Below are 11,532 nucleotides of genomic sequence, written 5' to 3'. Positions count from 1 at the left end.
CGTGTTCAAGACCCCGTTCCTCAGCACCACCTGGCTTCTTGCTTTGCTTTTTTCTAATATATGTGTTTTTATTTTTAGTTGTAAAATATTCATGATGCTTATCATGTAAGGCATTTTTTTAAAGACTTTTTTTTTAAGTAATCTCTGCACCCAATGTGGGGATCGAACTCACAACCCCGAGATCAAGAGTCACACGCTCCACTGACTGAGCCACCCAGGCGCCCCCCATCGAAGCCATTTTAAAGTGTCCAGTTCAGTGGTATGAAGCACACTCACACTGTTGTGTAACCACGCCAGCCATCCATCTCCAGGACTCCTTCCTCTTCCCAAACTGGAACTGTGCCCATTAAACACCGACTCTTCACCGCCCCGGCCCCCACCCCACTGGGCTACTGTTGGTCCACTTTCTGTCTCTATGGATTTAATTACTGGAGGGACTTCAAAAAAGTTCAATCATGCAGTGGTTGTCTTTCTGTGACCAGCTTACTTCAGTTACCACGACGTCCTCAAGGTTCATCCATGTCACATCTGTCAGAATTGTCTTTTTAAGACTGAATAACATCCCTTTGTATGGATACACCGCATTTCGTTCAACCGTCCACCTGTTGGGCTACTGTAAATCATGTCGGGTGTAGAAATATCTCCAAGTTCTTGCTTTCAATTTTGGGGCTATATACCCAGAAGGGAAATTGCTGGGTTATTCCATTTTTTTTAAAAAAAGATTTTATTTATTTATTTGACAGAGATAGAGACAGCCAGCGAGAGAGGGAACACAAGCAGGGGGAGTCGGAGAGGAAGAAGCAGGCTCATAGCGGAGGAGCCTGATGTGGGGCTCGATCCCATAAAGCCAGGATCACGCCCTGAGCTGGAGGCAGACGCTTAACTGCTGTGCCACCCAGGCGCCCCTGGGTTATTCCATTTTTAATTTTGTGAGCAGCTGCCATACTGTTTCCCGTAGCGGCTGGACCGTTTTACATTCCTACCCACAATGCACAAGGGTTCCAATTTCCCCACGACCCCCCAGCCCCTTCCCCCCCCAAATACTTTTTTTTTTTTTTAAATAGTCCCCATCCTAATGGTTGTGAAGTAGTTTTTGCTTTGCTTTTTGGAAGGGAGGTGAGTGACCTTTTTTGGCGGGAGCATTTGTATCTGTCCGGCTACGGTTGTGCAATCCCAAATGGCTTATCTCGTGAACAGCCCACCCCAGCTGATAAGAGAGAGCTATCATTAGCCCATGGTTTAGAAAGGTTCAGAGCTTGCCAAGGTCACAGGTAATCTGCAGAACCAGAAACTGAACCCCTGAGGTCTTATCTCCTCATTATTTCACTCTGCATCGTTAAGTAATCCACCACCTTTAGTCACGAGAATGTGAGCCCCTGCCACCAAAGGTTGCACAGCCCAGGGTGATGTACCAATCCTACCGTAAATGCTCAGCCAACAGGAGGTGAGCGTTGCTCTCGGTGAGTGCTGACTCTGGGGACCCAACTCCACGCCCACTGATGTTTCTGCAAGAGTGCTAGCTACCCCATGAGACAAAGGCCCGGGAGCTTCTTAACCTAACCATCTGGAGATGGCCTTCTGGGGTCCTAAACCCCAAATAACGCACAAAATCCAAACGTGCGTGGATGTGGCGTGCGTTTTTCGAGGAAGAGCCTGCATGCCTGCTTTGATCAGACTTCAAAGTGATCTGTGAGCTGGGTAAGACTAAATCAACCTATCAGCCCTAAGTGTGTTCCCAGCCCCATGACTGCTGTAAAAATATAAAAACAGCCCTGGGGCGTCCAAAAAAAAAAAAAAAAACAAAACGGTCCCTTGAAAGTGAGCTCTGGAAAAGAGCACGCGACTTTTGATCTCAGGGTCGTGAGTTCAAGCCCTGCGTTGGGTGTAGCGGTGACTTAAATAAATAAAACTTAAAAGAAGAAAGTAAGCTCTGAGGAAGAAGGTGGCCCCAGGTGTGGGGTCGGGGACCTGTCAGAGTCCTGATGGTCAATCAAAACCACATTTCCTGACCACTCTGTGGTAGCCTCTCTCCTTCCTCCGTGGCTGTGCCGTCTCTGTTCTGCTGGCTTCTCCTCTTTTCTACAATTTCTACGGTCGGAGGGTCTCAGTGCTTGATCCTTGGACCCCCTCCTCCTTAGTCTCTCCCATGGTGGTGGCACCTGGTGTCACCTGCATCTGGACCACTGGCTTTTCATTCCCAGCCTAAGCGTCTCTATAGACTCGGAGCCAAGCCACCACCTTCTTTTTTTTTATTATTTTATTTTATTTTATTTATTTATTCGACAGAGATAGACAGCCAGTGAGAGAGGGAACACAGCAGGAGGAGTGGGAGAGGAAGAATCAGGCTCACAGCGGAAGAGCCTGACGTGGGGCTCGATCCCATAACACCGGGATCACGCCCTGAGCTGAAGGCAGACGCCTAACCGTTGTGCCACCCAGGTGCCCCCAAGCCACCACCTTCTTGATAGTTCCATGTGGCCATTCCCCAGCTACTAAGAACTTCCCTAAATCTTTCACTTCATGGAGCCCCTCCCGCCATGCCTGTTCCTCCCCCTCTTGGCCACAAGCACCACCACCCATCCAGATGTTTGGGCCACAACACCCAGGAAGCAGCTTCTTCCTTTTCCTCATTCCGCATATCCAGCCGGCCCCAAAGTTCTCTGGACGCCGAAAGATCTGGAAGCCAGTCCACTCCGTAGTGTTCCCCTACTCAGTGCCTTCCAATGCTTCCTGTTGTACCGGAATCAAGTTTCAGGGCCCCTGGAAACCCTCTCCCTACTCCGCTCCAGGCACTTGGACCTCCTCAGTATTCCTTAAACAAACTAAAAATTTCCCCACTTCACTGTCCTTTGCACAGGCTCTTTCTTCTGCCTGGCACTGGTTTCCCAACATCTTTTTATCACTCAGATCCCGGTTCATGGTTCTTATGTCCCCTGCTGGGGGAGTCCATCCCTGTCCCTGACCACATAGCCTGAAGTCACTTCCTTCCCTGCCCCCAACTCCAGTGGCGCTCTCCTAGACCCTGCTGGAGTGCCTTCAAAGCACATGTTCCTCTCTAAAATGATCCTGTTCGTTTGTTTCCTTGTTATTGTGAGGTCTTGCCACTAGAGCAGTGGCCTTCAGTGTTTTTCATGTGACCTACAGTAAGACGGAAATTTCACCCGTGACCCAGCAGCCCAGGTGTTAATGGCTGCATAACAGGTTATTCCCAAATTTACTACCTTTAAGCAAGGGCATTGATCTTGCTCACAGATCTGCAGTTTGAGCAGAGCTTGGTGGGGACAGCTCATCTCTGCTCCTCTTGGTGTCAGCTGGAATGGTTCGAAGGCTGGGGGGCTGAAATCATTTCAGTGCTCACTCACTTGTCTGGTGGTTGATGCTGGCCTCTGCTGCGACCTCATCTGGGAGACTCTTTACATCACCTTGGGTTCCTCACAACATGGCAGCTGGGCTCTGAGAATGAGTATCCCAAAACTGGGAGAGGACAAGAGAGCAAGAGAGCACAGCTAGCACCAGGCAGAAGCTGCATCCTAGCTTCTGACCGAGGCTCGTAATTCAGTCTCCTTTCTGCCACATTTTATTTGTTGCACAAAGTCCTGCTAAAGTTCAAAAGGAGAATGAGAGTCTGCCTCTTGACGGGGAGTGGCAAGGTTGGAACTATTTCCGTAGCCATTTTTTAGGAAAATATAATGTCACACCCAGTACACAAATGCAGATTTTGGAGTTTCCCAAAACAATACTTAACTTTCTGTACACAGTGCACTGATTTTTCCCCCATTGTATTTTGTAGAAAATGCTGGTCATGACCTGCTGAATTGATTTTTTACCTCGGTTTGAGAAATTTGTCACGTAAATGGGCACCCTTAGGACTATTCTTTTCTCTACTATAACCTTTGACACAGCATGGTGTTTGGTGCCAGTGAGGCTGGCTATCTCACCTGCTAGTGTTCTACGTAGGTTTTATTTAACGCCTTAATATAGTGCTCACTGAATACCCAGCACCGTCCTCGCTTAATCCTCACCCCAACCCCTAAGTCGGTACTATTATGACCCTCATTTTACTGAGGAGGAAAGGGAGGCGCAGAGGGATGAAGTCATTTGCCCAGGGTAACAAAGCTAGTACGTGGGATTCGAACCCCATAAATCTGGTTGCTGACTCCATTTTGCTATGCAGGCTCTTATGGAATTTATGTATTTATTACGTTCATTGTGAGTACCCCACGCACACTCTATAGAACGTCAGCTTCACGAGATGCAGTCCAAGGCTTCGCCCCCAGAACCCCGCCCTGGATGCAGCTGGCTGTCTATCGCTAAGGAGACAAACAGCTTCAGTATCTGCCAGACGCTTTCCAGCCTGCGCAGGCGCATCACGGAGGACTCCCGCAGGCAGACACACCCCCTCCCTGCGCCGATTGGCCATTGCCGGAGACTGACGGAGGAGTTGGCGCAGGCGCACTAGGCCAGACCTGAAGCTAACCTCCCGCCCATTTCATGATGACTGATGGAGGACCAAGCCAATGGAAACGGAACTCTTCGGAAAAGGGGCGGGCCCTGAGGGCAGTTAAGTTTGCGCGGGACTGGTCCCGGAGTAGTCATGGCGGCCTTCCGCGACATGGAAGAGGTGAGCCAAGGGCTGCTGAGCCTGCTAGGCGCCAACCGCGCGGAGGCGCAGCAACGGCGGCTGCTCGGACGCCACGAACAGGTCGTGGAGCGGCTGCTGGAGACGCAAGACAGCGCCGAGCAACGGCTGCGAGGTCAGGGCTGGCGCCGGGGGCGGCCGGGACCCGGGCCCACGTGATGGCAGGGGGCGGCAGGTCCGCCTGGAAAACAGACCTCCCTCCTGGGCGCCCCCATCCGTGCCCTATTCTCCCGTGGACGCTGCCCTCTCTGAGCCTCAGTTTCCCCGCCTATGAAATGGGTGTCAGAATGGCAGCCACCTCCCAGGGAGTTAGTTGGTGAATATAGGAGTTCGCAGTGTCTGGCGCAATTCTGAGCGTTTCGTGAGCAGGAGCTGGGGGAACTCAGGGTCCGAAGTGGGGCTCAGGAGTCAGAGCGCTGGGTTTTACTCCCAGCATCCCCACTTACTGAGGTTGTTCAGCTGTTTTATTGAGCACCTGCTGTGTGCCAGGTAGAGTGCCAGCCCTGGGTTGGAAGCAGAGAGCAAAACAGACAAAATCCCTTAGAGGGTTGTTAATGCTAGCGAGGGGAGGTCAGAGGATAAACAAGGAAAATGGGTAAGTCAGGAGGTGATGGAATAAGGAGATATATAGGACAGAGTGGTGATGTTTTGGGGCGGGTCAGCGAAAGCCTTCTGAAAAGATGATGTTTTAGCAGAAACCCCAAGGAGGCTTGGGAGGGATCCAGGGCTATGGTGAGGATTAAATAAGTTGGTGCTGGTAAGGTGGCTCCTGCTGTAGGTGGAGAGAACAGCGGATAGATTATACAATTTATGTGGAATTGAAGACACCATCAAATGTAAGACTCTTAAAGCTAAGGGAATAGGGGCGCCTGGGTGGCACAGCGGTTAAGCATCTGCCTTCGGCTCAGGGCGTGATCCCGACGTTATGGGATCGAGCCCCACATCAGGCTCTTCTGCTATGAGCCTGCTTCTTCCTCTCCCACTCCCCCTGCCTTGTGTTCCCTCTCTCGCTGGCTGTCTCTATCTCTGTCGAATAAATAAATAAAATCTTAAAAAAAAAAAAAACTAAGAGAATAAAGCTTTGCTAATAAATATCTTAAAATGCTACAGAGAGGGCTAGATCAAGCCTCTCCCACAGGTGAGAGGGACTTGCCCAGCCTCCAGCCAGGATTTCAGGTGACTCATGAGCCCTGTGGCCCCAGTCCAGTGGTTGCCCTCTCAAGCCTCAGGGTCCTCATCTGTGAAATGGGACCGCTGATAGCACTCATTGTCTCTGTTCTTCTCAGTGCCAGGTTTTTATTGCTTTTAAAGCTACGATTTTTTTTTATTTTTTGGGTTGTAAAATTGATAGAAGACTTAACCATTTTAGCCATTTTTAAGTGTCCAGTTCAGTGTGTGGTTAACATCACATTCACATCATTGTGCAGCCATCCCCACTGTCCGTCTCCAGAACATTTTCATTATCCCTAACTGAAACTGTACTTATTAAACACTGACTCCCCTGGCACTCACCATTCTACTTCCTGTCTCCATGAATTTGACTATTCTAGGAACCTCATATAAAGTGGAATCCTGGAATTTTGTGTCTGGCTTATTTTCTTTTTATTATTATTATTTTTACATTTCGTGTCTGGCTTATTTCACTTAGTACAGTGGGGTTTTTTTTTTTTAAGATTTTATTTATTTATTTTGATGGAGAGGGAGAGAGCGCACAGGCAGGAGGAGCAGCAGGCAGAGGCAAAGGGAGAAGCAGACTCCTCGCTGAACAGGGAACCCCATGTGGGACTCAGTGATCCCAGGACCCTGGGATCGTGACCTGAGCTGAAGGCAGATGTTTAACTGACTGAGCCCCTCAGGCGTCCCTTACTTAACAAAATGTTTTGTGGATTCATCCATGTTGTAACGAATTTCCTTTCTGAATGATATTCCAGTGTATGGACATACCTCATTTTGTTTGTCCATTTATCCATTGATGGACAGTTGGTAGCTTCCAGCCCCTGGCTATTGTGAATAATGCTGCCATGAACATGAGTGTGCAAATATCTCCTTGGGTCCCTGCTTTCAGTTCTTTTTTTGTATTTCCCAGAAGTGGAATTGCTAGATCACATGGTAATTTGATATTTAATTCTTTGAGTAACTGTCATCCAGTTTTCTGCAGTGGTTTTGGTGCCAGGGTTTTTTTTTAATGCCTTTTTACGGTTACGTTTCATGCGGAGGTGCTGTTTGGCTTGAGACTGAAATGACCTAGGAGCTAGGCAGGGGATGGCTTGGGGGAAGAGTGTTCCTGGCAGAAGTGACTGCAAAGGCCAAGGTCACGAGGTGAGAGTGAACTTGGAAACCCAGGAGAAAGTGGTGAAGGTGAGGTCTGCCAGAGCCAGACCCTGCCGGCAGTGAGCTCCCAGGAGGAGTTCGGAGGTTGTTCTAAGTGTGGTGGATGCCCCAGTCAGTCTTCCCCTTCTCTCCTCCTCCTCTCTCTTTTTTCTCTCCTCTCTCCTCCCCACTCCATTCACTCCCCCTCCATTGATGGTTTGGGGGGAGAAGATGGCATCACCCAGACTGCCTGGGTTTTAGCAGAACAGATGGAGTTGAGGCTGGGGAGACAAGAGGCAGGGTACCAGGGAGCTGGGATCCAGTTCCAATCCAGGCCTCAGACCTAAGTGCCTGTGGACAAGTCACTGACTATCTTGGGGCTTCTGTCCTTCACCTCTCCATGGGGGCAGGGCTTGTGAGGGAGGAGGGTAATCCCAGGGAAGAATCCAAGGAGACTCAGCTGTCTGTGGGGAGGGTGAGGGGAGAAGGGGCAGGAAGGCTGCAGAAGAGAGCCAGACCCTCAGCTATCCTAACAGGAAATCAGCAGGCACTGTTTAAAACAGACAAATCAAGAAATAGCAGCATAAGCAAATTATTTAGAAATGTGAAGGTCAATGCCAGAGAAAACAGCGATGAGTTGAAAGTGGCTGCTTCAGAGGGGTGGAGAGGCTGGGAGGGGGGTGCCTGTATGTGTTTAAATTTTCACAGCCATATACATGTAATATTTTGATGAAAAATTAACTTAATGTAAGTTTGTAAACACTTAAACGCCAGCTCTTGGGGAAGCATTTCCATCTGTGCCTTCTCTGAGTTGGAGGGTTTCTCCAGCTCTCTGGGAAGGAACATGGTAACCTTGTTAGGGTGTTTTTTATCTTTCTGGATGTTTTGTTCAAAGCATGTTTATTCTGAGTAGGTGCTGGCGATCTATGGTGCATGTAAGACGCAATCCCTGATTCGAGGAAGAAAGAGGAGGAATGAATCGTTCCGTGCTGGAGGGGCTGTCATGAAGCATGGCCGCGCCCTAGGGGGGAGAGGAGAGTGTCCAGCTGTCCGAGTTGTGCGTTGCCCAAGAGGTCTTGAAGCCTGGGTCCAGGAGTGCACAATGGGCAGGAGCACAGCGGCATCCCACAGAGGACAGGCAGGTGGAAGCCCAGACCTGTGAAAAATGGGGGTTGTTTGCAGAATGATGAGGTGTCTTTGTGGCCGGAGCAGAGAGAAGAGCATATGGTGGGGTGAAAAGCAGGGAGAAAGGCTGTCAGGGAAGTTGAAGATGCTCAGAGGGACCTGGTCCTTATCTTGGAGACACTAGGGAGCCATGGGTGGTCTTTGAGCAGGGAAGTGACTTCACTTTTGGTAAGGCAGCCTCACTGGAGGCAGAGAGCAGAAGGGATTGGCAACAGGAGAGACCAAAGCGGGGAGTGAGGGGGAGGCTGTTTGGGTGGTCCTGGAGGGATCTGTGAAGGGATTGCTGCTGGCCAGGAGGAGGGGACTGGCCAGGCCTGGATCACTGATTGGATGTGGAAAGTGAGTGCCAAGCTTCTTGCTTGGGCAACAAGGTTGACCGTGACATTATAAGTTAAGACTAGGTATGCAGGGGCACCTGGGTGGCACAGCGGTTGGGCATCTGCCTTCGGCTCAGGGCGTGATCCCGGTGTTGTGGGATCGAGCCCCACATCAGGCTCCTCCGCTGTGGGCCTGCTTCTTCCTCTCCCACTCCCCCTGCTTGTGTTCCCTCTCTCGCTGGCTGTCTCTATCTCTGTCGAATAAATAAATAAAATCTTTTAAAAAAAAAAAGACTAGTTATGCAAAGAAGGACTGGATTGATTGGTTGATTGATTTCATTATTTATTCATTCGTTCGTTTTTTTTGGTGGATTCAAATGTGTTTTGGTGAAATGGAAGCACTTTTGCAAGGTCCGGGTGGAAGTGGGTGGTGGGCTTTTGGAAATTGGACCAGCAGGTTGGGGAACCATAGACAGGGAAGTGAGGAGTGGCTGAGGCCTCAGGCACATGAAAACCTCCACCCTCCCGCCTTTGTCCTCAGGCTCTTCTGGGGCAAGGGCAGACCCTGGAGAAACCGCTTTGAAGGGCCTCAGCCTTCTCTCCCCCCCCCAGAGATCCTGGCAATGGAGGAAGAAGTGGCCCAGAGCCTTCTTGATGCAAAGGAGCGGGCGCACCAGGGGGACGTCGAGTTGCAGCAGCTCAAAGCGGAGCTTCAGAAGGCCGGTGAGGACAACACCCGTCTGAAGGCCAGCCTCCTATATCCTTCCCTGTGTGTGCGTGGACAGCGAATCTCTGGGCTTGGAGCCAGGGGCCCTGGGCCCCCCACGGGCTGGCGTTAGCGCGGGCAGCCCCCTTCCAGAGCGAGGTGACCTTAACCGCCTGCTTTACTCAGCTCACCCAAGAGCTGGAGGAGCTCAAGGAGATCGAGGCCAGTCTGGAGAGACAGGAGAGGGAAGTTGACGAAGACACGACCGTCACCATCCCTTCAGCCGTGTAGGTCCCTCCAGTGCGCGGGGTGGCGCGTTCCCGTGGCTGGCGCGGTCCTGCAGCTATGTGGGGTGACTTTCTTTTCTCTCTCTTCGTCTCTTTTTTTGTGTTCTCCTACAGGTATGTGGCTCAACTTTATCACCGGATTAGTAAGATTGAGTGGGACTATGAGAGTGAGCCGGGGATGGTCAAAGGCAGTATCCTTTGCGAAGAGCGTGGAGCCCCGTGCGCTGCTGGTGGCGATGTGGGTGTGGAGCCACTGTGGACAACAGTCCGCAGGTCCCCCAAATCCCCAGAGGATCCCGCAGTCCCCCTTCTGGTTATAAACACAAAAAAATGGAAAGTAGGGACTCGAACGGGTATTTGTACACCTGTGTTCATGACTGCATTGGTCCCAACGGCCAAAAGGTGGGAGCAAGTCAGTGATCTGGCGGCAGATTGCTGGGTAAGCACACTGGGGTGTGTCCATGCCACTAGGTAGCATTCCACCTTAGAAAGGGAGGACGCTCTGGCACATACTAGAACATGGATGTACCTGGAGGACGTGATAAGTGAAACCAGCCAGACACAAAAATGAACTACTGTCTCGTTCCACTGACAGGAGGTCCCTAGAAGAGTCAAAGCCACAGAGACAGGAAGTAGATGGGAGGGGGAGGGGAGTCCGTGTCCCATGGGGACAGTGATTCAGTTTGGGAAGATGGAAAGTTCCGGAGACGGATGGTGGGGTCCCAGGGGCGGGGGGTGGCTGTGTGTGTCTGGCTTCCTTACATCTGTGCCCTCAGTCCATCACGGCCCCAGTGTCGCCCAGCCTATCCACCTGGACAGCACCCAGCTGTCCAAGAAGTTCATCAGTGACTACCTCTGGAGCCTGGTGGACACGGACTGGTAGCCGGGAGTCTCAAGGCCACGTCTGCACACAGCACGAATTAGCCGTGGTGGGGGGTCGGTGCCTCAGTGGTCAGATGAGCTGAACATTAAATGTTTATACACAAGTGGGTTTCTCTTACTGGATTTCTTTTGGCCTTCGGCCTCAGTGCTGGCCTGGCCTTGGCTAGGTAACCACGGAGGATTGCCTTCGCAACCAGACCCGTGGCTTCTCCTCTGTGGCCATGCTGTGCAAATGGTGCTGTAGTGTGCAATGACACATCCTGCATCTTTGTCATTTGTGATGCAAGTTGGGCCCTTTTGTATTGACTCGGGGAATATCCTTGAGTGCCACTGTGGGCTCAGAGCTGGAATTTGGAGGTGGTGGCTGGAGCCCTGGCAGTCCTGTTGGCATACGTAAGGAGGGATGCGATCTAGGGTCGATGGGAGCCTGGTCCCTGATGACCGTGGAACTGGGTATCAGCACCACTGGACTTTTTTTTTTTTTTTTTTTAATTTTATTATTTATTTGAGAGAGAGAGAGAGTGTGAACAGGGGGAGGAGCAGAGGGAGAGGGACAAGTACACTCTTGGTGGAGCACGGAGCCCAGTGCAGAGCTCAGCCCCACGAACCTGAGATCATGACCTGAGCCAAAATCAAGAGTGGACGCTTAACCAACTGAGCCACCCGGGAGCCCCTGGACTTCTTCTTTTTTTTTTTTTTAAAGTATGCTGCACACGGATCATAGAGCCCAGTATGGGGTTTGAACTCATGACCCTGTGATCCAGACCTGAACTGAGATCAAGAGTCAGACACTCAATGGACTGAGCCACACAGGTGCCCCAGCACTGGACTTGTCTATGTTTGTGTGGGCCACTGTTTTTTTGTTTTGTTTTTAGTTTATTTATTTATAATCTCTACACACCCAACATGGGGTTCGAACTCACAGCCCTGAGATCAAGAGTCGCATGCCCCACTGACCGAGCCAGCCAGGCGCCCCGCAGCTAAAGTAAATTTAACTGAGGCAGCACACAGCCCAGGCCAATCTATGTGTCCCCTGACCCCCATCCTCAGTGATTTGGGGTTCCACGAAGAAGGGGAAGCATATGGCCAGCCTGCCTGGCTGGGGGTAGAGAACAGGAAGTAGGTTCCCCTCACATCTGACTGGTTGCCTGCTACATGCAGCCTGGTCAGATTTGCTGTGGTCACACGAGCCTCTGGGTCCTCTGG

The 11,532-nt window shown here is 51.0% G+C and overlaps 1 protein-coding gene across 2 annotated transcripts; it reads left to right on the top strand.

Annotated features, from left to right (window-relative positions):
- The first annotated feature begins 4,562 nt into the window (after nucleotides 1-4,562).
- Nucleotides 4,563-10,430, top strand: SPC24 (SPC24 component of NDC80 kinetochore complex). 2 transcript variants are annotated; one of them, XM_002921356.4, is made up of 5 exons: nucleotides 4,563-4,754; nucleotides 9,064-9,208; nucleotides 9,340-9,444; nucleotides 9,559-9,635; nucleotides 10,221-10,430. In XM_002921356.4, the coding sequence occupies exons 1-5, from the start codon at nucleotides 4,595-4,597 to the stop codon at nucleotides 10,325-10,327; spliced, it is 594 nt and encodes a 197-aa protein (XP_002921402.1). In that variant the 5' UTR covers nucleotides 4,563-4,594; the 3' UTR covers nucleotides 10,328-10,430. The 2 variants fall into 2 exon arrangements, with proteins under 2 accessions (XP_002921402.1, XP_034513690.1); XM_034657799.1 differs by lacking the exon at nucleotides 4,563-4,754 and adding an exon at nucleotides 7,899-8,087.
- Nucleotides 10,431-11,532: the final 1,102 nt, after the last annotated feature.

Source organism: Ailuropoda melanoleuca, chromosome 4 (genome assembly GCF_002007445.2).
Source record: "Ailuropoda melanoleuca isolate Jingjing chromosome 4, ASM200744v2, whole genome shotgun sequence".
Classification (NCBI taxonomy): domain Eukaryota; kingdom Metazoa; phylum Chordata; class Mammalia; order Carnivora; family Ursidae; genus Ailuropoda; species Ailuropoda melanoleuca.
Note: the sequence above shows the minus strand (reverse complement) of the source record. Positions and strands in the feature narration are given on the sequence as shown.

Bases quoted from the DNA above. Each gene is read 5' to 3' on its own strand.
- SPC24 (XM_002921356.4), top strand. From the start codon at position 4,595: ATGGCGGCCTTCCGCGACATGGAAGAGGTGAGCCAAGGGCTGCTGAGC. The intron at 9,209-9,339 runs ATATCCTTCCCT...CGCCTGCTTTAC, and splicing joins CGTCTGAAGGCCAGCCTCCT to TCAGCTCACCCAAGAGCTGG. The intron at 9,636-10,220 runs GTATCCTTTGCG...CTGTGCCCTCAG, and splicing joins GCCGGGGATGGTCAAAGGCA to TCCATCACGGCCCCAGTGTC.